General features: G+C 42.2%; 1 protein-coding gene across 1 annotated transcript in view; it reads left to right on the top strand.

Moving 5' to 3' along the window:
- Nucleotides 1-24,293, top strand: part of TEDC1 (tubulin epsilon and delta complex 1) — a 78,058-nt gene extending 53,765 nt beyond the window's left edge. Inside the window, exon 8 of the mRNA XM_061451796.1 lies at nucleotides 23,051-24,293. Within this exon, the coding sequence (XP_061307780.1) occupies nucleotides 23,051-23,410 (360 nt within the window). The 3' untranslated portion in view covers nucleotides 23,411-24,293. The remainder of the gene's footprint in view (nucleotides 1-23,050) is intronic.
- The last annotated feature ends 1,368 nt before the right edge of the window (nucleotides 24,294-25,661 follow it).

Below are 25,661 nucleotides of genomic sequence, written 5' to 3'. Positions count from 1 at the left end.
CTCTGTGTCTGCTGTGTGTCAACATTGCTGCAATCTTGATATCAGATCTCCAGTTACTTGTCTGTTTATGCGCACAGCATGCCAGGTGCTCTTTCAAAAACAAAGTAGGCATCTGTCCCAGAGAAGCAGCATGCTGAAACAAAATAAGTGTTCTTTTGGAAGGAAAGGCATCAAAGGATAGGCGTTGCAGAGGAGAGAAGAGGAAAAATCATGGCAGCCCCCGGAGCAGATAGAGGCAGCAGGTTAAAAGCATCAGCAATGGTTATAGTGAGGAAAATGAAGATAGGTATTTGTAGGGAAAGGAGGGTGTGAGAGGCCAGAGCTTGTCATCTGTCACTGAGTTAATAGTCTTTGAAATATCTGATGGGGGAAGGAATAAGAATGATTTGAAACCTGTGAAGTGAGAGAGGGGACTAAGCACAAGTTTTGGTAGGGGAACAGACTGGCTGTGGGAGGCTGGCTGCAGAGGAAAACAGGTGATATGAAGGAAGTATACATCGTGTTCTCTAACATAGGGATGGGGAGACACTGGGAAGCACCGAGCGGGGGTGGTAGGACATAAATAAAGGAGCTGTTAATGTAGGTGTAGAAGGTTCATCTGAATATTAACATGCTGGTACAAGGAGAAGATACAATGAAGGTGCAGCTGTAAACGCTATTTATTTTTTTTCATGCATCAAGAGGAAAGAAGGATGCCACAGAATCTATGAAACTTATGGATGGAGAAAAAGTGAAAGAGGTAGTTGGGGCAGATAGAGCAGTAACAAAAATGCTGTATCATTGCTTTGTGTCTGTATTAACTCAGGAGAGGGTTTTCATTTTGCTTGGGCTTTTTTTTTTTTTTTGGTTTGGTTTTGGGGTTGTGTGAGGTATTTTTTGTTTTGGTTTTTTTTCTGTTTTAAGATTGAAGTGTTGGTAGACAGAATTGCAGATCAGTTGACAAAATGAAAAGTGGCATGTTGTCAGATCAAGGGGTATTTGCCCAAGATTTCAAAAGGTCTGGCATGAAAAACATATGTAGAGAGCTAATTGCATTCTTTGGCTGTAAGGATAAGGAACTAATTTGGCTCAGTTTGACAGGGATAGGCACAAGAAGCTGCAGCTTCACACAGAATATGGAACTTCTCCCCACAGGGCACTGTGGATCTAAGTACTGTACATGGATTTGAAATCCGTTGGACACATTCTTGGAAGATGAAATTCATCACAGGCTATCAAATATACCATTATGAATTACAAACTTAGGAAGCTGCGGGAGTACAAATCATTGCAGGCTGAGGAAATATTCTGAGGAAGTATCTCCATGTTTGCCTCTGTCTCGTAGTCTTCTCTAAGCACTTGCTTTCGATCACTGTCAGTGATGGGGTACTGGACCAGGCAGGTCTCCAGCATCATAAGATTTGGTTGCTTTTATGGCAAAATGATCGTGACTATTATTTTCCAGTGCATCATTTCCAAAGCAAGATATGCTCTGACTCCTCTTATATATAACAATATGCATGCTGTTAAATATTATATAATAAACACACTGAATTTTTTTTTAGGTCTGAATTTGGAAATGAAGTCTAAATAGATTAACTGATGAATTCTTCATTGTACTCTTTGGATTTGAATGATGGTCAGTTAAGTTCTTGTGCTCCTGAGATTCAGTGAACATCACATTAGTTTATGACTGTGGGTAACATATGGAGTGCATCTTAGGTGTATTGCTAAAAGGATGGTTTATCACTAGTGTCTCCTGTTTTTACGTGCCCTGGAACAGAATTGTTTTGTAACACTACATGACAGCATTTTTTGGGATGCTGGGGTATCAGATGACTTTCCATCAATACTTTTTATATCAGTCCTTCCTTTGAATAGTGTTGCTGCTTATGTTGCTGCTTTCTGTCTGTAGTCTGTCTTTTTGTTACAAACAGTCAGGATGCTTGCTGAATGTAGGCTCCTATACCAATTTTATGGGTTTGCCCCCTTCAGGCTTTTCCCTGGAAGAATAAGCTTATCAAGTCTTTCCTTCTATATTATTTTTTTTTAATCAAACAGAAGATACAAACATAGCTAAAGTTGACATTACCCCTATCTTTGTATCTTGTGATACTGAGACATCTGGAAATTATCTTGGCTTTCACAAGCTTTGCTCAGCTGAGGGACAGTACAGTTTGTTATAGTTCTTGTGCCCCCTACCATGTACTTCACAAAAACTGTGATAATCCACAGAGTAATTGTGTTTGTTGTTGTGAGTAGGCCTGATGTCTGTGCCAGCCAACTGAGTAGAAACTGTTCTGAAGAACAGAATTGAGGGCACATGATGGAACGTGATATACTGAGGAAGAGAGCAGTTTTTGCAGAAGAATCATGAATCTAAAATCTGTTGGAGCTCTTGGAAGGGACCAGTGAGCATGTGGGCAAGGGAGGTTGGATTGATGTTGTTTAATTGCATTTACAAATGGCATTTAATAAAGTCCCTGAAAAACTTCTCAAAAAAATGAACTGCCCACCTGACTGTCTTTCCTCTTACCCTTGAGCAAACAGCAGAGCAGGAAGAGGAGAGGAGGTGGCTGCGATAGGTTTCCAGGTGGAGCCTTATCATGCTGCTCAGCATGTGTGTAACTGCTCTGGGAAAGGAGGTGCATAGCAAGATGCCCAGGTGGAGAGATGAGGCTAAATCCCTGAGAGCACATGAAGGACAGTAGCACAGGATTGTTGAGGGTCCTTGTACTGAGTAGTGAAGTGGTAAAATGTCAGGTAAAATTGCATGGAGATAAATCTAACCAAATGCATCTGAAGGGAGAATCATAATTTTACACTTTTTTTCTGAGCTGTCTGTCATGGCGCATGTATGAGCTCTTGGGGTTATAATGATTGTTCTGTGGAAATGTCAGTGGTCAGAAATAGTAAACTGAATCCTAAGAAGTGTTAGAAAAACAGAGGAAAGCAAAACTTACAATGTTCCCATCCATTCCTGGAATGCCATGTGCAGTTCTGGTTGTAGTCGTAACTCAAAAAGAAGCAAAAAAGATGTTGTTAAGCTGAAAAGGTGCAGGGAGGGGAAGCAGTGGTGATCCCAGTTGTGAAAGGGCTTCTCTGCGAGGAAATTTACCTAGGCAAGGGCTTTTCGCGCTACAAGAGGGATATCACAGTGGAGGAGGAAACTTTTTTCATTGTTCTTCTGATGCTACTTGGTTTTCATAATGGGGGAACCTAGAGGGAATTACAGGGCAAGTTAGATTAAAAAATCATTGTTAAGCAAGAAATATAGGAAGTATTCTCTGGTCAAGAAAATCCTTCAGCAGTAAGCTACTAGAGTTTAAGTAGGTTATATTTTCCAGTAAGGTATTACATATTTGTCTAGTCCTAAACTTATTCCCTAACTGTTTGCTATTGAAGACTGTTGGAGATAGTGCTTGGTTAGATGGAGCTTTGCTAAAACAAGGTACAGTTGCTCGCGCTGTACATGCAGTTTTGAGCGTCACAGTTCAAGAGAGGAATGTGGGAAGAGTCCAGAAGAGAGAGATGAATATTATTATAAGTCAGAATGTCAGGTCTTTGAAGGTCTTTATGTTAATAATGGAAAGACTGAAGTGAGGTTTGTGATTCTTTGAATACATTTTCTGTGGGGGAAAGATCTGAAGGGGTTTTTTCCTCTTGTCCTCGGTAAGTGGAACAAGAATGTGTGTAAATTGCAACACAGAGATTATAATTAGGTACTAATAAAAAAATTCCTAATGCCTTGGGCAGAGAAACATTCAAGTAGGTTGTCTGGTGAGCTGTGAAGTGTCATCCTTGGACCCTGCACAAACCAGGTTATACACATATCTGTCAAGGGTGGCTGAAAAAGATCTGGACCTGCTCTAAGACTGGATTGGGCTAGAAAACCTGTTGAAGTGTGTTTCACTTATGCAAGCCTGCGATTGATTCATTTATTTATTTTGGACAGTGTAGAGCTATTTCAGTGTGTTAAAGCCATTGCTATGCCACCATGTCTGGTTATTCAGGATGTGGTTTCAGGATGTGTCTGTTTGTTGCAAGTCTGATCATTTGCACACTGATTCTGGTAATTAAAACTATTGTTTGTAAATATTTAAAAATCCAGGAACTTAGTTTTCTTATTTTCTTTGTTTCTTTCTTTGTTTCCTTATTTTCTTTTGTTTGTTTCTGCCAGCCCCCAGCTCTTTCCTTGGTTGTGTGCTTGGAATGACCCTGAAACCCTTTCCCTTTCAGGGTCATTCACCTGGAAACATCTGAATGTTGCCATGGGATTTGGGTGATCTGTGAAACCCTGATTAATATGACATTTTAACTGATACCCATGTCTAGGCAGCAATATGTTTGGTATCTTGGAGGAGAAAAGGCATATGACAGAAGTGTGATCTGAATATGTGGCTTTATTACTCTTAGCTTTGTTTTCTTCCATGCAGTACTGGGCAAATATTCATCATTTCTCTGGTGACATTTTGGGGATTTGCAAATTATCAAAAAGTTAATTGAAGTGGTTAAGCCTTAAAAATATTTCCCTTCTTAGAAACAAACTTAACTGTAAAAGATGAGACCTTATAATTCCAGAAAACTTGTTTGTTTGCTTTTTCCTTTCTGAATAGTTTATTACCTACTCCTCTATTTGAGATGGGGATTCGATTTTAGTCTGTATTAAATCTTTGGCATCCACAAACTGGAATGCAGAGCACTTGACTCCACTTGGTGATCGTTTCAGTTTTCATCACATAAAAACTCACATCATACTGAGCTTTTGTTGAAACTTGGGATATTGCATCTTGGATACTCTGTGTTCATTAGCATTTAAAAGCAAGCCAGGCTCCTCTGAGATGGCAGTATGATGGAATGGAGCTTGCTCATGCATACACGTCTGAAGCATGGCACAGACAGACTTAAAGCCGTTAATCTGAGCTTGAACGTGCTCTTTCCACACTAGAGTCCTCTCCAGAAGTACTGGTGGCTGTGCTTGTATGCTTGGCTCATGTTATGCCTGAGTACCAAGAGTTGAGACTTTCAGAGGTTATAATCTCTGACCTCTATCAGGCCTCCTTAATGACAGTGGAAGAGCACACCGAAACTTGAATTTTGTCTTTGTTTCTGTGTTTTTTCTTCTGATTAGTCACCTCCCCTTCCATTCAGTAGCCCCTAAGCTTCCCAAACTGTTGCACACGCAGACTTGATAGGGATGGGAGAGGATTCAGGGCTGCCCAATTCAGAATACATGCCCTTTGGATTCATGTGTTGGGGGGGGGGGTGTGTATAGGACAGGGATGTTTAGTTTTCTCTTGGTGGGGAGAGGGGAAGTGCAGTGGTGATCATTGATGGTGACAGGAGTGGCATGGGACACCCCATCACATGGGGATGGCGGGGACTGGAACATAGAGGCTTTCACTTCATCCCAAGAGTCCTGATTCACTCAAACATTTTGCCACTGCCAGCTCATCACAGCACACTGCTGGAGATCTTGTGAAGTCTAATAAAAGGAGATTTTTTCCCTAAGGATCTTGCATTTATAAAATACTGAATGGTTTTTGATGCACTTTGATTTAAGGCTTCATTATTTGAAGTAGGGAAGCAGCTCCAGAGGCTGATGCTGAAACATAGTTCTACATACTTAAGGATTTATTTTTGTTTTCTTACCAAGATTGAGTTGAATTTTACCTACTCAAACGAGTGCATTTCCAAAGTTTTTCTATATGCCTCATAATAAATTGGAGCTGTGGGTACCCTAGTAGCCACTGCTAGTGCTTGGTGGTTGTGCTATGTGTGTGGTTAACCTGCGTGAAAGTGAAGGCACGTGCAGTGTATGTGTGTGGGCAAGGAAAATATGAAGTCTCATTATTTTCTCCAGTGTGTGAGTGGTGAGGAGCACTGGTGGGGTTGGGCTGGCTCCTGGTCTGCTGTGTTTCCTCCTGCACCAGTGCTGGGTCAGGATGTTTCTGCTGCCTTAAACCCGGGACTTGCAGCAAAGGGCCAGCTAAGCTCTCCATGGAGAGCTCTCTGCAGGCTTGTCAAAAGCTCTTTCTTTAAAAATAAACTGTTCACATTGCGTCTTTGTTATTGCTGCTGTTTACTCTAGTTCTCTGGGCTTTCTGCTAATATGAAGATATCAGTGTAGTGAGTAGTTAATTATCCAGGCTGTCTGGGGTGCAGGAAGTGGAGGAGTGGTATGGAATGGTTCAGTGTTGGCCTATTTCCTCAGTCAGCACATTCCCTTCAGCTGCCCCTTCCCTGGTCCCAGAGCATTTCTGTGTTCTACTTCGTATTTGTAAACCTCCATCTGGAGCACCGAGCAGCTGTCAGTAGAGCTTTTCATGCGAGAAGAAATTGAAGAACTAGCAAGGCCACAAGAGCAGCTTTTGGAAGTGCATGGTTGGCTGGGCCCAGATGCCTGGAAGGGGGAGGAAACCTAGAGAGATCAGCAGAAACATCCGTCAAAGGAGCAATAGAGGACATGGACAGGAAAATGTCAAGGAGGGATGAAGCTAATGGCTTTTATGTGTAGTTCTTTAGTTAAATGTAGGATTAAAATTGCTGTTGATGGAATTTGCATGTTATTAGCCAATTTAGGTTATTAGAAGGCATGGATGTGCTATAAAGCAGTGGGAAGTGAGATCCTAATCCTTGTATTCACTTCTTGCTCATGTATTTTCTTGCACTGGTTTGTCATCTGCCAATAGTCCTAGCAGATCTGAGGCTGCTTGCCGATGGAGATGCAAGTGATGGCTCCTGGAGGGCAGTGTGCTCTATGTTGTGTTGGAAGGAGGAAAGAAGCAATCTCCGTGTGTTGGTTCTCAACAGCAGGACCCAACATTTGCATTAGACCTGAAGCCCCTAGCTAGCCTGGATTAGGGCTGGCATGCATGTGGAAAGTTCTTGCAGATAAGCAGACCTAGGATGTTTTTGTAAGAGTCTTGCTTGTTTCTGAGAGCTCTGTGCAGGTTGGTCAGACTTGAATAGTCAGTGTTAAGCTTTCAGCATACAAAAAGATTAAAAAGATTCTTTGTTTGCAGATGCAGCTTACTGTGCTGATTGCTGAATGAGTGCTGAACTGTGCGAGAGACAGAGACAATGCAGCAGTAGCTAAATCAGCAAACCGATTTCAAACACACAAAAACTGTAACTGGAAATACATTACCTAGCCTGACATATTTCATGGGGCTTATGTATTCTAAAAGACTCCAGCTCCTTAGGGAAGAGAGAAACATTAAAAGCTTGAGAGACGTCTCCTGTTTTGTGTGCAGAATCGGGGGTTTGAAGTAGGTGTGGGTGAATTTTTCTTGCTTCCCAAAATACGCCTTCGTTTGCTGAAATGCAGAATGTTTGCTCAGGTGACAGTATCAGGTAAAGTATAATCAATAACCAGTGTTAATATTTTACTTGTGTTATTTGCCAGGATTTTGGATGCCAACCAAGGCAATGAAACGTAGTAAATGCAGCTGAAGAATTACACTCCAGTAAATTTTAGATGAGCTTTATTTAATGATAAACTGTAAAAAAACTTATGCCAATGAGAGTCTCTGTTTCATAGACACTGTAAATGTTTTAGTGCATTTTTAAGAAATAAGTGTAGTACTTAGGTATTTACACAGTTAAAGCACACAGTAAAACATGGATGAAGACTGAGCCCTGTAGGACTGAGATATGTAAGGTATGTAAGATCACAGGTTGCAGCACCACCTTTATCTTTTGAGTATGAAAAGCTTGGAGGCTGGTGGGTGGGATTTGAGGTACCTGTGAGCACAGGGTTGCTGGATTTTGAGACTCTTGCAATTGGTGAGCCACTGCAATAAACATTGTCCTCTACAAGGACAGTATCTTGGGGACACAGATAATTCTGGCTGACAGAGGCCATATTAAACACTGTAGCCAGTGGCTGGATTTTAGAGCAGCTCTACCAGAAGCACTTTTAGTGTGTTTCACTGAACTTTTCAGAGTGGGTTTTGGGGACAGTAACTTCCAGGATGTATCTAGCTTACTTTACAACTCTGGGCAGACTGCTGGGATGGGTTCTTCCTCCTCCAGCAAGAGTAACAAGTGTTGTGCACTTTGCAGTAGTGTTTGCTTTTTAGGTGAGTTGATAGAGGTGCTTTAGGAGGACTGTTTGCATTCATGCATTCAAAGCTTGACTTTAATTTTTTTTTTCCCCTTAACCTTGGCCTTTTTCTCTGTCTGCCCTGAATCAAGGGTACTTGATCATAAGAGAACAAGTATTCAACTCATTTCTGTGTCTTTGTCCTTTGTGCTTATAGAACAGCTGACATAAAAGTAGATCTGTAACTTAATATTGTCACATCTCCTCTTCCCAGCAAGAAATCCATCTAAATAAAGCTTTAGTACACTTCTGAGCTCAGAACTCACCATTTCTAACTTTTCATCTTTGCAGCTCTCTCAAAACACTGAGAGCAGTTTGATTTTCTCTTTGCTGGCTAGCTGTGGGGCCCGGCCTTTGCTGCAAGAGTCATGATGGCCATTCAGGCAGTTTCAGATCCACCTGCAGCTGCTACTCGCCACCAAAACTGTGAGCTAATAAGAGAAATTGCTGAATGCATTTTAGGAGTAGTGGCTTTAGAAAATGTCTGCTTTTTCATTGAAACTTTGAAAATGTTTTATGTAGACAAATCTTCATTTACCTCATGCCATAGTTGTGGATAGGCTGGATTGATGGAGTGGCTGGATTGATGGAGTGACCTTTGCTGCTCTGGATGCACTGTTGCTGCCTCCCCCAAAAGCAGGGGGAAGAGCTGCAGGAGTGGGTGCTGGTGGAGGTTTTGCAGTGGTTGTGCAAAGCCCCTGGAAGGGACAAGGGAGTGTTTTCTAACTGAAACCCAAACCAGTCTGGGGGTAAAGAAACTCTAGTTGTGGCTGGGTTTTGTGTGGGGTTTCTTTGGTGGTTGTTTTTGGTTTGGTTTGTTTTTTTCCTTGTATTTTTGCATAAGAAAGACCCTTTTTTGTAAGTTTGTATGATTAGGTGACAATGCCTTCCTTTCATCAGTTTGTTTTAGGAGTGGTTTATATAAACATTCCTTTTGTTTGGCTGTCTGTGCAGGGACTGTATTGCTTGAATTTGCTTCACATCCTGTTCTCCCAAAGCAGGATAAGTCACAAGCAGCAGTGTTTCTAGAGAGAGTGGCTACTTCCACATTGTGCAGCAACAAAGCTCTGCTTAAAACAATGTGGGGCCCTCCAAGCCTCTGCAAAGTCACTTAGATCTGAGATGATGTATCATCAGTGTTTGTCTCTGCTGCCCAAGATAAAAGTTTGGAAGAACAAATTGAAAAATAAGTGAGCAATTTATTATATGAAGCAATACTTGTCTGTTGCCTACCTTTGTAATTTGTAGTTGTCAGGGTCTTTTTCAAAGTAGCTCTGCAACCTTTTTGCAAGTGTCTAAATTAGTTACACTGACACACTCCAGTTTTCATATCATGTATTTTCAGTGTGTGCCTATTACTACATTAATTTGTGTGGTCTTCTAATTGAATTCAAGGATTTTGAAAAGTTTAGAGATAAAGCTGTAGTTAAAAAGAAATTAATTATAAAAGGCCAGCCTGTTAGAATGGATTTTTTTTTTAGTACTGTAAAATGCTGAAGGTCTGTAACTTGGAAAAGAAAATAGGTGTCTATCTCTTATTCTCTGTGGTGCACATTCCAAATTGTGTGGCATATAGGACTTTCACAAGCCTGAACTTTGTCTCCTTGTAGTTGATGATAAGGAATCTGCAAGTTTGATGCTGCTGCCTGGAGCTGTCCTACCTTCCTGAGAGCAGCAGGACTGTACCAGGTGATGGGCTTGTGTGTCTTCTCAGAAAGTAGCTGAAGAGGTTTAGTTGAACTTCTAGCTCCAGAGCACAGTGATTCTGGCCATCTTGTTATATGCTCTTGCTGATGCTTCATGTTTTCACTTTTCATGCTGGCACTGCGAGCGTCCTCCTTAGGTGAACAGAGCTGATGTAGAAATTGCAGATTTCTTTGAAGACTGTTTATTATTTTAAGATTTGTTGCTGGCTGGTTCAGTCCAGACTTGTGTCAATAGAATAAACACATTACATTCTTTGCGTTCAGTTGTTCTCCTCAAAAGTTAACTAACCACTGCACAAGCAAATTACTCATGCTGAAAATCTCGGCAACAGAGTTCAGAAGATATCCATACAACAGGAAACTTCTTTGTAGCTTTGTGTGAGAGGGTTTTGTCTCATGAGGCTTTCAGCATTACTGCCTTTGTTCTGGGCTGTTTCCCTCAGGTCTGTCCTTTAGTAGCCCAACCCAAAGGCCTCTTTGTGTATCTCTTTTGAGGGTATCACTCTCCAAGTGAGGGCCACTGTCCTGGTTTCAGCTGTGACTGAGATACTTCTCTTCCTAGTAGCTGGTGCAGTGCTTTGTTTTGGCTTTAGTCTGAGAACAATGCTGATAACACACCTATGTTTTAGTTGTTGCTCAGTAGCGCTTATCCGGATCAAGGACTTTTTGGTCTCTCATGCTCTGCCAATGAGGAGAGGCACAAGAAGCCAGGAGGGAGCAGAAACAGGACACCTGACCCAAAGTAGCCAGAGGGATATTCCATACAACAGCACATTGTGCTCAGTACAGAAACTGGGGGAGGGTTACCCAGAAGACACGGATTGCTGCTCAGATCAGGCTGGGCATCAGTCAGCAGGTGGTGACCAATTGTAGTGTGCATCACTTGTGTTTTCTGAGCTTTAATTTATAGGTTTTTTCTTTTTTTTTTTTTAATTTCTGTAGTTCCCTATTAATATTATCACTATATTTTACTGTATTTTAGTTATTAAACTGTTCTTATCTCAATCTATGGGTTTTACATTCTCTTGATTCTCCTCCCCATCCCACCCGGGGAGGGGTAGGGATAGGAAGTGAGCAAGTGGCAGCATGATACTGAGTTACTGGCTGGGCTTAAACTATGACAGCCATGAAGATGCTCCAAGAGCCGGAACACGTCGCCTATGATAACAGGCCAAGAGAGTTGGGTCTCTTCAGCCTGGAGGAGGCTCTGGGACACCTTGGAGCAGCTTCCAGTACCTAAAGGGAGCCTACAAGAAATACGGAGAGGGACTTTTTACAAGGATATGTAGGGACAAGACAAGGGGAAATGGCTTTAAGCTTACAGAGGGTAAGACTTAAGAGTAGATATTTTTGGAAGAAATTGTTTACTTTGAGGGTGGTCAGGCATGGAACAGGTTGCCTCAAGAAGTTGTGTCTGCCCCATCTCTGGAAGTGTTGAAGGCCAGGCTGGGGCTTTAAGCAACCTGATCTAGTGGAAGGTATCCCTCCCCATGCAAGGGGTTGGAACTAAATGATCTTTAAGGTCTCTTCCAACCCAAACCATTCTGTGATTGTGTAGGATGCAGTGCATCTCTGTTGCGGGAGAGCTGGGTGAAGCCCTTACTGAAAGCAAGTCTGCTCACAGCAGTCACAGAGTTCAGTTGATTTTAGGCCTAAGAGGATTAATTTGCCTTTTGCTTTGCCTGTGGGACAGATATTTGTAAGCTCAGCAAACAGGCAGTGCTTTTATCAGTTGTTTGGTTTTGTGTTTTGTATTGATATTTGGAGCTATACATTATAGTTTTCTGGTAAAGACCCTGAAAAATATTGATGTTATTTTCCTGTTTTCTTAATCCTGTATCATTTTCCTTTATCTTAAGCTAAACTGACTTCTGACTCACATCAGTGTGGTATTTAGATACAGGAGTCTAAATATAGACCCATTTGATTGTATCTTAAAAAAAAAAAAACAACCCAAACCAACCAACCAAAAAATGCCACAAAACAAAAACCCTGCAGAACAAACTAAACAAACCCAACAAAAATCTTCAACAAAAACCAGGCAAGTTCAGGTCACTCCTCTTTATAAAGTTCTTTCATTCAAATGCTTTAATTAACTTCTAACTTTCCGTTATTATGCCTCCTCACCATCTAAGAGTTTTCCATTGGAGAAGAGTGTGGATGTTGTTCTGAAGGCTTACAAAGGGCTTTGCAGTATTCAGCGTATACAGTAAAAGGAAGCACAGAGCAGCAGTGCCATGCCAGTCCATGGTAGCTGTTCTCATTGGATGCAGCTATGTGCATTCCTGGTATTACAACTATATTTTTAGTTTCTTCTCAGAGGACTCCTCCCCCAGTTAAAAGATGGCCTTCTATTCCTGTATGAAATAGGTTCATTGCCTCTCCATGGCTTCCCTGTCAATCTGTTTTGGAAAGATAATAGGTATGCTGGGGAGCTAGCATTTCAGTAGTGAATATTTTGCTTTAGCATGCATAAGATGGAGATTCATACATTCCTCTCTAATTACAGGAAATTGCAAATCCTGGCAAAATTTGGAATGCAGCTGCTTGTATAATTACATCTTCTGTCAGTTGCTATAGCTCAGCTTTACAGCCCTTCTAAAATGTCTTCATAGTTTATAGTACAAATAGTGCACGCATTAATAGTACTTTGGGATCACCCTTTTTATTTATTCGCCACCAGTTCGTAAGGCCTAAAATTTTTCTTCTTGCTGAACTAATAACAAGTTAGGAATTAGTAATTATATTAACATGGTGACATGGACAGTGGGATTGAGTGCACCCTCAGCAAGTTTGCCGATGACACCAAGCTGTGTGGTTTGGTTGATACGCTGGAGGGAAGGAATGCCATCCAGAGGGACCTCGACACGCTTGTGAGGTGGGCTGATGCCAACCTCATGAAGTTTAACCATGCCAAGTGCAAGGTCCTACACCTGGGTCGGAGCAATCCCAGGCACAGCTACAGCTTGGGCAGAGAAGAGATTCAGAGCAGCCCTGCAGAAAAGGACTTGGGGGTGTTGGTTGATGACAAAATGAACATGAGCTGACAGTGTGAACTCGCAGCCCAGGAAGCCAACTGTATCCTGGGCTGCATCAAAAGGAGCGTGACCAGCAGGTCGAAGGAGGTGATCCTGCCCCTCTACTCTGCTCTCGTGAGACCTCACCTGGAGTATTGTGTGCAGTTCTGGTGTCCTCAACATAAAAAGGACATGGAACTGTTGGAACAAGTCCAGAGAAGGGCCACGAGGATGATGAGGGGACTGGAGCACCTCCTGTATGAAGATAAGCTGAGAGAGCTGTGGCTGTTCAGCCTGGAGAAGAGACGGCTGCGTGGAGACCTCATAGCAGCCTTCCAGTATCTGAAGGGGGGTTATAGGGATGCTGGGGATGGACTGTTCATTAGGTTCTGTAGTGATAGCGCAAGGGGTAACAGGTTCAAACTTAAACAGAGGAATTTTAGATTGGCTATAAGGAGGAAGTTCTTTACTGTAAGGGTGATGAGGCATTGGAATGGGTTGCCCAGGGAGGTTGTGAATGCTCCATCCCTGGCAGTGTTCAAGGCCAGGTTGGAGAGAGCCTTGGGTGAGATGGTTTAGTGTGAGGTGTCCCTGCCCATGGCAGGGGGGTTGGAACTTGATGATCTTAAGGTCCTTTCCAACCCTATCTATTCTATGATTCTATATTAAGGTGAAATTCTGCTTTAACTGTTTATAGTTACTGTTAAGCCAAAAGAAATTATATGAATTTCGTACTGTTGCTGGGCTTTTGTTTTAGTAAGAGATACCCATGTGTGTGCTTCAAACCAGTTTGACCTGCCTGCAGCAGCAGGTTTTGGATACGTGCAAACCTTTCCATTTCATGGCCTTATGAAATAGAAGGTAGTGGGTCATGGAGAATTGGTTAGGTTATTGGCAACTAAGTGTTGCTATCTGCTTCTGGTCATTAAATGGAGGATAAGATATTGATCACAATTTGGAGCTTAATGAGATGTGTTGGCCCCACCTAAACCACCATCACAACTGGAAAATGGTTAAAAGGTTGGAAAGGATTAAAGGAGGCATAACAAATGAATTATTTGGTCTGTCTTTTTGACAGGTGAGAATAGTGTAATTTAACCAAGGCAAAGTTACAGCTGGATCATGTTCTGCAAGTTTTTAGACAGAAGTGGAGTTTTGAGGATATAAGACTTCAGATGAAAGACGCAGTGGCTAAGGCAGAGCTCACTGAAAAGGAACATATTTTTAACCATAGATGTATTTCACTGCTGAGATAACACAGTGATAGGGTAGTTTCTCAATCTGCTGGAGCCTGTGTTAAAAAAAAAAACAGAAGTACATGTTTCTAGAATAGACCCTGTAGCTTACCAAAATGTAGTAGAACATTGCAGAAATTACTAGGTGAGATACTGTAGCCTGTGCTTTGTGGTAGCTTAGACTTATCAAACAGTTTATTATGGCTTTAAATCCACAAATGCATGAGAACTGGTATTAAATGGGCTATTTCAGAAGAACATCAAGGATCTCACAAAAAGAAAGAAACCTCATTTGGGCAGGACAGTGTGGGAAGTGTTCAGCTATTAAAATAGAAAATTATGATTTCCAGCATTTTTAACTGGTTACTCTTCAGTGTGCAGAAATTGCAGCAGAAAATTAAAAACCTTGAAAGCTTACAGCAAAGCAGCTTGATTCAGTAAGACAAGTTTTATAGAGCTGCAGAATAACTCTGTAACTTTCTTAGAGGTTTGAAATTACATTTGGCAAGTTACTATAAAACATGAATTTGAAATTAGAGTAAGGTATTTTTTTTTTGTACTAAAACACCTGCTTACTCATTGTTGTAGTGTTTCTAGAACAGCTGAATGCAGATACTGCTTTTGCTTTAACTCATGGTTTTGGTTTTGTTCCTGTTTTTTTTTTTTTTTATATAAGCAGCAAAATCCATTTAGATGTTTTTCTTAAGATTGGGGGTCTGATTTTCTTGGAATTCATTGTTCAGCAGATGTTTGAACTTCTCTGTGGTCTCTGCAGGGTCATGTCACCCTCGCTCCATAATTTTTCCCCGAAGTGGGAGCTGCAGGACTTGATTTTCCATCACTTACATATTCACAGCATCCCTTGAAATGGTGCCTTTGTGTCTGAAGCTGAATGGGTCACTGTCTTATCACTAAGGAAGAATTTGTCATACACTTAAACATGATTGTTCAAAAAAAAAAAAAAGGGAGGGGGCAAACAAAAGAAACTGTCCATGTAGCCAAGTTATTATTTGTTTATTGTTAAAGAAGTGTAAAGCCCTCACTCTATATATGTGTGGAAAGGGCTTTATTTTAATGCCTTTGAGGACACACAAGCACACAAAACACTTGAGTTATAAATAACTGTTCTGTACAGAAAACAGTGACAAACATGGAGAGCCATGGAGTTGGCTTGTTGAGTTTGTGCTATCTCTAGTGATCTTTAAGCTGAATTTTGCTTGGGCATCTCCTTTCACAGACAGACCATGGTGGGTGTTTTTCAGCACTGCTCCACATGCAGTAAGGTGTGCAGAATGTGTATTGTATAGCCAGGAAATTCTTGTATAGGAGCACAGAGAGGTTGCAGGTTGGCATTGCAGGATCCCTGTGACTATTTTTCTTGTATTCCACTTTTATTTAATGCTTACAGATCTTTCTGCTGTGCTTATAGAGGACTCTGCTCTTCACCCTTCTATGTTATTGATATACTTCTGCTTATTACTTCCTTTTGCTCTCTTTCCTTTTGTACTTGGTGCTGTTGTTACAGTGCTGACAAGGAGGGCTTTCTTACAAGTAGTCTGCAAATCCTCCTCCGTCCTGTTTTCTGTATCCCAGATAGACTTTCAGCTGGGATTGCAGTTCTGCAAGGTTTTTCTTGCTGGGTAGTAGTGGAATAAACAACTACATACAAACTGCAAGACAGCAAAAGGTATGAACAGTGATCATCTATAAAGTGTTACTCAGGCTTGGACTGATTAATGACAAGTATTAGCAAGGTTCAGCCCCTGGACAGATCTGGATTCCAGCCTGGAGACTGAAAACTCTTAAACTAACCTTAATTTGCCACGCCTGGTTTCCAGCACTCAGCTGTCAGGATTTCTTCATGGCAGTTTCTGAGCATGCCAGTATGTCTGTGCTTATCCTGCTTTCATTTTTAACTTATAGATCTTTATCTATAATTGATGCTTGTCTGTTGAATGAGCCTGCTCAGTATACATGGAGACTGAAAGCTCCAAGAAGCTCCTCTAACCTGGAGAATGTCTCTCAGTGCCTGTGCTTGGGCTACTGTGATGTGCTCAGGAGCTATTGGGAGCCAGGCAGGTGAGGGCACTGGCTGGCCTGGCAGGTCTCTTCTATTTCTGCAGTCTGGCCCATTACATTACATTAATGTAATACATTAATCATGTATTTTCAGACATATCATATTCCACTTCACTCTTCAACTCCCTAGGTACAGGGGGCCATCTTAGATGTGACAGCCTTAAAATAAAGCTTGGAAATTAGTTTCCTTTAGGAATAAAACTTTTCACAAGTCAAATGCTGTTTGGTGTTTCCAGAGGGACTAGATGAGTTTATGAAAGGTGTTGAGTGATTATGCCCTGATAGAAAAGGCAGTATGACTTGGTGGCTTGGATATTGCATCCATTTATATTTCCTAATTTCCTTCACTCCCCAACCCAAAAAGACAAGATCTGAGATTTTTCTGTGCAGTGTCTGTACACAATGGCCAGAATAATTTGTATTTCATGCTGTATGCATATGGGGTCTTCACCCTATTCATAAGAGAAACACAAGAGAGGAGTGGACAGATAGGACTGGAGGCAGAAAATGCTATTTCTAGGCTTGTGCAGTTTGTTTTTCTGAGCAATACTGTTATTACAGCCACTTCTGCAAAGCTAGAATAATTTGAAGAGATTGTCATTTAAAAATAATGACATGATTCTGGTCTTTATCATCCACTTTGAAAGCAGCACCAACAATTTGGTTTGCTGCTCCTTCCTCGAAGTTGGCAACAACGCAATCATAAAATAGAAATGCTCCTATGCCTCCCCCTGCTCTATTGCTCAAAATAGGTTTTTGGATCTTTCATTGCTGTTGCGTATTAAACTTTAGCTAGTGGCTTCCTTCAAGTACATAACCGAAAGGCAGAATATTCATTTGATTTCTGGGGCTTTTAGGTTGCCATGTGAAGTTTTAAAAGCTGAAATGTTGATTTCAGCATTTGGAAGATTGTCACTTTTGTTAGGTCATTACTGTAAATTATTTAAATAACATGATGCTATTTAAATAACATCATCTTTAAAAAGAGATGTCTTTGGGATGTCTTGTATGTTGGTAAAAATCTCTCCAAGTAAGTTCACATTCAGCTTGCTTCTTAACCAAAAAAGAACCATTTTGTGCATAATTTTTCCTGTACTTTTCATTAGTAAGCTGTTAACACTCTGAGACAGATCAGGCTTTCAGGGATGTTTGAGCTGTGCAGAATGACACAAAGCGCTTGGGAAGCTCATTACCAGCAAGGTTGCAAGCAAATGTGAAAGAGCTGAGGAAACCATAGCAATAATTGTAGAGGGCTGGAACGTCTCCTCTTTGAGGAGAGTTAAATGAGCTAAATGTATAGGTCAGCTAAGCAGTTTATAGATGTAGACCTCTACAAGATGAGCAGCTGAAAACCTGAGACTGTCCACATGATGAATTTGCATACGTCCAGAGGAGGTGAATTGGGATATTACTGTTCTGGCCTCAAAACAGTGGAACATGTGAAGAAACTGGATGGCAGCTTATTTAAAATGTGTGACACCTTTTCCATGATTTGCCTGCTGAACTCATTGCTGTAAATTTTATTCATAGCCAAAAGATTCCCGGGACTGAAAATAGCTGAGATGGCTGTCTGTATGAAAAGGACAGCCAGTAGTATCTCAGGTTAGAAGAAATTTCAGAGAAGGTGGGAATGAGGAAGCACTGGGAAAATGAACCGTGTGTGTAGGTGTTTGCAGGCTTGAAGTCTCTCCTGTGCATCGGTGCATCAGTTAATCCACCATGGTGCAGACTGAGCCAAGCTGCCTGCTCAGCCTGTTTTCTAGATATGCCTCGTCTCACTGCCCCTTTCCAGCTCTGAAGTGGGCTCACCCTTTTCTGTTTTGACTTGGCCATTTTCCTCAGCCTGAACTTTTTTGGAAACGCATCATCAGTCATGATGTTGTCCCTGGGGAGATGGAAATCCTTTCCACACCTGATGGATGTCGTGCCTGGCTTAATTCCAGGATGTCAGGAACTAGAGGCCACCTGTCTCTTCCCACTCTCCAGCTGATGTTAAAGAGATCCATTTCATTCTAGTGCTTATTCTTTGCATATTCCCACATGTGAATCTGCCAGCAGTGTCTGTGCACATCACAACTCTTTGCACTGTACCAGGTTTGGGAAGGGCAGTGCAGGCTGTCTGTCACTTCCATCCCTTTTCATTCCATAGTCTAAGATGCAATACTTATATCTGCAACTACACTCATTCACTGGCTTCTCCTTAGAACACAAAAATTATTATAGCTTTCTCTTTAGTTTTTAATACCTTTTGAAAACTTACAGTGGTCTTCTGGAAGACTGAAGTTCTTCTAAAGGAAATCATCTAGGAGCACGTGGGGCAGTTTGGCCAGTATCATACTCCAGACAGAGGTCAGTGACATGGTGAGGCGATGAGCTAGAAGGAACCCAGCTGGAGTACTTGCCTTGGTGTTCACTTGTGGCATCTGTCCATCTGCAGCTGTTATAGGGCTGGTGAGGACAGTTGTATGTCATGGGAGGCTCCTGATAGCAGATCATGGTCTTCGGAATAGGAAGCCTGGTAGGGTATGCCAACCTTATGAAGTTTAACCATGCCAAGTGCAAGGTCCTACACCTGAGTTGGAGCAATCCCAGGCACAGCTACAGGTTGGGCAGAGAAGAGATTCAAAGCAGCCCTGTGGAGAAGGACTTGGGAGTGTTGGTCAATGAGAAAATGAACATGAGCCAGCTTCAGTGTGTGCTCACAGCCCAGAAAGCCAACCGTATCCTGGGCTGCATCAAAAGGAGCATCACCAGCAGGTCGAAGGAGGTGATCCTGCCCCTCTACTCTGCTCTTGTGAGACCTCACCTGGAGTATTGTATGCAGTTCTGGTGTCCTCAACATAAAAAGGACATGGAACTGTTGGAACAAGTCCAAAGAAGGGCCATGAGGATGATGAGGGGACTGGAGCACCTCCTGTATGAAGATAGGCTGAGAAAGCTGTGGCTGTTCAGCCTGGAGAAGAGAAGGCTGCATGGAGACCTCATAGCAGCCTTCCAGTATCTGAAGGGGGGTTATAGGGGTGCTGGGGATGGACTCTTCATGAGGGACTGTAGTGATAGCGCAAGGGGTAACAGGTTCAAACTTAAACAGGGGAATTTTAGATTGGCTATAAGGAGGAAGTTCTTTCCTGTTAGGGTGGTGAGGCACTGTGTTGCCAGGGAGGTTGTGAATGCTCCATCCCTGGCAGTGTTCAAGGCCAGGTTGGAGAGAGCCTTGGGTGAGATGGTTTAGTGTGAGGTGTTCCTGCCCATGGCAGGGGGCTGGAACTTAATGATCTTAAGGTCCTTTCCAACCCTAGCTATTCTATGATTCTACATTGACCATGGAGTGCGTGGAGGGACAGCACACTTCCACAGCCTCAGTTACAGCATCTGTGAGTGACTGCTCTGTTGTGCTGTTGTGAACAGCTCACCAGATTAGTACTCGCTGCAGAGTGGGATCTGTGTCAGTTTGAAGATGCTGGTTCCCCTTCAGCTGATTCCCTCTGTGTTTGGTGTGGCTTTTCTCAAAATGCAGCAGGTCCCTTTGGGATGAGGTTGGTGTTGTAGAAGTGGAAACAATGATTATCGTGTTGTTGTATTTATGCAAAGATGATGTGCAGAATTTGTCAGACAGCACTACGTACCTAATTGGGAATTCAACTTCCAGCTGGTAGATTGAGACTGAAAGGCATAGCAGTGGGATAGAGACGGGCAGGCACAAAATGCTGAGGCTCCTAATCTATTTCAATATGTTTGTTTAATACAAAGTAGTCTGCTGAGATTGTGTTGCAGTGTAGAATAATTGTGTGCTGACTAATAGGAGACAGCAAGCTGTTAAAGAGCATCAATTAACTGTACAAGAGGAGGTTATTGAGTATTATCACAAGCGTTCAGTATGTGAGAAGAGTAAAGAATATTACTTGAAGGTAACCCTCAGAGAATTTTAGCTATTGAAATCTACAGACCGTAACAAGAGTATTTGTGGACATGCATATGGTTTCAGAGCTTACCAGGAAGAAGAGTGCAAAAAGAAACTCGAGCTAGCTTTCCAGTTCCAGATTGCGCTGAGACAAAATAAATAGTGCTTTGCTAAACTTGTTCTCTTATTTCATATTTATTACTTTAAAAATTTACCCTGTTAAATGTATCGGGTGTTGGCTCAGGAAATACTGTTCTCCTTTGCAGAAGATAACATGTGCAGTACCCTTCTGGTACTCAGATTTCAGGATTTGGTATACTACTTCTGCTTCCTGACTGCCTAACTGTAAGGCTGTTGACATTGTCCTTACAGCTGCTCCTGCTTCAGTGTAGTAATTCCTATTCCTGCTATTGCATTGAATTAGAACTTTATGTACTTAATGCTGAGAGGAGCATGCTTTTCCATCATGTGTCTTGCACAATGGAAAATTCTCCAGTTTTGGGCGGTGGAGAGTATGAAAACCTGTGTTCCATTAGAATACTTTTACATAGCCCTACTAGTATTCTGTCTGAGTTTAATGTGAAAAATAAATCACAGTTTGTGGGCTCTGTTTGCTGAGTGATTTTATTCTTTGTAAGTAATGGGAAATTTTTCCCATCCAGTGTTAAATCCATTTTGTGCAAACAAAATTTTCCATTTATTCATTGGCAGTGGAGAGACCAGATAACATTGAATTTGTTTTTTTTCAGTTTTGTTTCTTTGAAAGTGGTGTAGCAGAATAGGACCTTGGATAGTCTTTTAGCCAACAGCAACAGATGTCCTGGAATTCCTTGGGGATTATGGTAAAGAGAGACCCTTGTTTTTTGAACAAAGATAAAGACAGGCTTCTCTTGGCATCAACTGTCTATTCAAATGGCTTAATCAGCAGTGGTCTCTGTTAAGGGATGGTTCTGCATTCATGAGGCCTTTAATATGTTAGGAAAAAATCAGAGAAATATACTCCTTTTCTGATTTGATTGATTTTTCTTAATCTTTTTCTTGAGCGAGGGCAGGGGGGGAGAATAACACATCAGAAGACTGTGGAGAGGATTAATTACTTGGCTGAAAAACTCAAGAAGATAGTTTGATGAGAGATGTGGGATGAGTGAAGCCATGGTGAAGTTGGTGTCTGAGAAAATTCAGCTGTGACTGCAGCCCTTGTGCCTCCTGTGTTTCATACCATAAGAGAACATAGGCTGATCCTCTGTATGTCATAAGCTTCTGAACTGGTTTCAGTAGTGAAACCCTCCCGACTAATCTATGGGAAAAAAACCACCTTTTTTCTCCAGATATGGAAGCTGAGCAATTGTAGCTTGACAGTGGCAAAGGCAGGGGGGGCTTTGCTACTTTAGGACTCTTGTCCTTGCAGCTGGTGCTGCTTTGAGCTCTGACCAATCTCTGACGCCCCAGAGAGATGCCAGAATAATCCCTGACTTTACAGGGAATTTGTCAAAGCCCTAATATGTGAAGTACCAATATCTTAATGCAGATCTGCAGATTTAAAACCCTAAGGAGTTGTTCAGCTTCACCCACAGCCAGAGAAGGGAGGGGTTGCAGAGCAGTTTCAAGGCTGGAAGGGGTGTCATTAGCACTGAGCTTGACCTGAGGTGAGCTTTGGCCGAGGGATTCATCCCCGGAGCTGCAGTGAAGCATTTCATGGTCCATTATCCTCACAGTAGGAAACAATGTCTTATTCTGAAGCAGAATATCAAACTCAAATTTTCATCCATTTGATCTTCTTATGGCTTTGTCAGCAAGGTCTGGTCTCTCACCAGCTTCTTTATCACTTTCTTTTAGGCTCTAAACCAAATTATGTATCTGCCTCTGTTAACAGAATAATTTGAGCTCTTTAAATTTCATACTGTAAGGCTTCTTTTCTGCGTTGCAAGTCATTGCATGACCTGCTTTTGAGTCCTGATCTGTTTCCCTGTGGTTTTTTTTTTCAGTCATGAACTCTAGAACTGTGCACAAGTTCCAGGAGACCTCTGGGTTTGTGCAGGTTGCAGAGGCACCATCACTTTTCTGAAACTTTGCTGCTTTTTGGCTGAGCTGATTTGGCAGCTTGTTGCTGTAGCAGAAACAGAAAATGTCATTGGACCAAGAGCTGTTTCCCTGAAGGCCTTAGCAGGATACCTCTTCTTATGGATGTTTCCCCACTGACAACTGCATTTTGAGATGAGTCACTGAATTTGTTTAATCCACTAGTAAAACTGGCAAGACAATTACCATCTTGCAAGTTCTTCAGATCAAATTGTTAGAGAACATTAAATCAAATGCTTTGGGGAAATACCAGTACATAACAATTGCTTTTATCGTCCAGACTGTGATTCTGTCACGAGAAAAGCTTTGTTTTACTGTGCCGCATCTTCAAGTGAGTGTGCTGTCTGGTACTCATTGTGGTCTTAGCCTCTCCTTCTTTGTCTCTGCGCCATTATTTTCCTTCTTTGATTTGTTACCCCATAATGAGAATTAAGAATTAAGGAATTTCTCACTTACAGTTGTCATCCCTACTTTTTAGAATTGCCAAGTACAGAAAGCATTTGCAAACTGGAATAAGACTGTTAGTCATGAGGCAATTAATCTAACAGTGTGGTGGCTTAAAGCACAGCCGTGATGGAAGTCACTCTGATGTGTCTCCCTTTTTGAGCCATGTGTTTTCCTCTGAAGTCAAACCGCCCACTCCTGGGTAAGAGGGAAGCGTGCAGAGCCCCTGTGTATCAGTCATCAGTGGAGGGGCTGGTGAATCTGCAAAAACAAATGACTGCAGGTGGCTTTTTGGTCACCAAGGCTGTTGCCTGGTAGAAAGCACATGTTAGCTTACTTCAGTTTTCACTGCCATGCGCTTAAGCTTACACTCACAGTGGGCTTTTTTCTCTTTGGTACATCCTAGTTCAGTTATGACATTTTGTGTTGTTTCTTGGCAGGGGGATTTTTTTTGCAGAAATCTACCATACTGTTTTTTTTCCCCTTTTTCCTTCTCTCTACAGGTGAAAACCAGAGAGGAAGAGCTACGAAAGGAGGGGTTCTCTGCCACTGCTAGAAAGATACAGGAAAGTGTTGAACTAAAACTGTTAGATCTTACATACCTTTGTGCTCCTCCCAAAAAAAGAATGCACGGTTCACACAGACTAGTGTTCAGAAGCAAACATCCTGCCAGCAAAATGGTCTTTGGTAGGTCTGTATCCAAGGAGTCTGTTTCAACTGTCAGTGCTACAGAGGTGATCAGAGAACTGCAGATGAGAGAGGCCAGCCTGGCAAGAGAGCTGAAGCAACTGCAGGAAGAGAGCAGACAGAGGCTGGATGAAGTTGCAGAAGGGCTGGATGGAGTGATTTGTATCTCCCCTTGAAGAGGTAAAGCTGGACTGAGAGGAGCAAAGGAATAGACTTGACTTGATCAGAACATACTCTGGAGCTTGGCATGGGGGAGTGTGAGGTGAGGAACCGAATGTAATTTCTGATTTTTAAGCATGGCAGTCATAACTTGTTACTGGTTTGTGATTTGCACTGGGGCATGACCTTGGTGATTCTCTGCAGCCCGTTTATTGCTAACCTTGCCAATTAAGTTCTGCAGCAGGCCTTGGTGGGAGTGTACATAGATCGTGTTTTTATCTTTCAGATTTCTAGTTCTTCTGCCAGGCAGTGGCCTCTCTTACAGTGCTCAGCTGCTAGGCACAGCATACATTGAGACTGCACATTGAATTACTAATTGCATTCAATATTTTCCAGCAAATGGAAGAGTTAATTAGTCAGAAAAATCCAGGTATTGGAGAACATGCAAAGTACCAAAGCTTAGATTGGAAATGTTCAGGAAAGCATGGTGGTCTAATTCAGCTGGTTTGCATATTTGTGGGAGCTATAATACAGGTATCATAAGGAGAAACAAATACCTAATAATAAATAAAGCTGCACACTGGTTTCATTTACTGGTGTGTTGCACTTGAAGTAATTGGGTTCTCAGAGAAAAAAACTCGAAAACTCTTCCACCGAGTTATGAGTCACAATGAGATAACTATGGATCTTCTATAGGAAGTTCCTGTAAAATAGAAATATGACCTTAACTTCCAAGCTTGAGGAGTCTCCAAGCTCTGTCTCTGGAGACTTCTTCCCCTGGAACATGCAAATGTTTCTCACTTGGTATTCATTTCCTACCCTTTTCTGTTTTGCTTTCACTAAAGAATATTTTTATATTCTGGTTGTACACTTTCAGAATAAATAAATTTTGAGAAAACAGCTTGCTTTTCATTTGTGAATTGCTGTGAGCAATGGGCTTTCCTCCATCTGGATTTCTGTCTACTACCCCAGCTCAGTGGTGTCGCTGATTACCAGCTGCTCTTGGCTCACTCAACAGCCAAATATCAGGAATTTTTAAGGACCTTCTTCCTGGCATCAGTATGGTTGCTGCTCTGCAGGGAAACTGTGTGCAGGTGGGAATGGGTGGACAAGGCTCAGGTCTCCTGGTTTCTGCTGCACCAAGTAAACTTCAGAATCTTCCAGACACTGCTCATTTGCACCGCTCATCATGGTTCTCATGCAGTCTTTGCAGGAGTGAGTGGCAGTGCCAGTGTCAGTGGAGAGCCACACAGGGGGAGGGCTGGTTTTCTTTGGCTTGATCCCGTTGAATGTGCCATTTCTGGTAGGCCGGGAGTATAGAAACTCAGTTGAATATGGGCCAAGTATCAGACAGCCTTTCTTCTTTTTGGACCTGGTGGCTTGTCCAAGGACCAAGCTTGAGCAGAGCTGGTGAGAAGCACAGTTCTCAGCTAAAGGCATCAACTCAAGTGAGCCTTACACAGATGGGACAGCCCCCAGGAGTGGGGGGTGTATTGACCGAGGCTGTTGCTTACAACCAGCCTGCCTGCTGTCAGCTGGCACTGGGGATGACAAGCATAGTCCTGGGACCCCAGTGGGCCAGTGAGATCCATCTCTGGGGCAGGTGGCCCCAGGCTGCTGCTTCTGGAGGAGTAGTCCTGACCTTTAAAAGCCAACCCACATTGCTCTGCTTTTCGCACCACCTCTGTAGGTGCAGGTTACCAAACACTGAACTGTTTCAAGCTGGTACTGCTTTGCGAGGGTGTTGGCTTCAGGGCCTGTTGACATTCAGTGCACAAGAGGGCTTATTCAGACACAGGTTTCATAGAAAATTATTAATGAATGGGAAGGAAACAGTATATCCTAGAACTAACAAGAGGGCTAGCACCAGTCTCTCTCTTTGAGCATTTTATATCCTCCTTCAGCTTTTATGCAAGCTGCATCACATTTAGGTTTAAAACATTTCCCTCAAAATATCCTTTGTTCTCCTGGGGTTTTCAGCAAAGAAGAGTGGGCAAATGTTCTCGAGCATGGCAAAAGCACTCAGATTCAAGTACAGGTCTAGCTCATGCCTTGCTATGGCTTACTGGGGTTGGCCTAATGCTGAATGCCGCGATTTATTATGTTGCCATCCACTTAAACTGACAGTAGTCACTCATGGGATGACTTCTTTCAAGTATTTGTCAGTGCATAGCACTTAGAGCAGAGTGCTGCAGTGTTTATCCCAGGATCCTGTTTCAGCAGAGACCACAACCAGCAGTGCCTTTCGCCTGCTGGACTGTGAAGAAT

The sequence above is a fragment of the Pezoporus flaviventris genome, unplaced genomic scaffold, assembly GCF_033815535.1.
Source record: "Pezoporus flaviventris isolate CSIRO_AGI_PZ_B2104156 unplaced genomic scaffold, CSIRO_AGI_Pfla_v1 ptg000013l, whole genome shotgun sequence".
Classification (NCBI taxonomy): Eukaryota; Metazoa; Chordata; class Aves; order Psittaciformes; family Psittacidae; genus Pezoporus; species Pezoporus flaviventris.
Note: the sequence above shows the minus strand (reverse complement) of the source record. Positions and strands in the feature narration are given on the sequence as shown.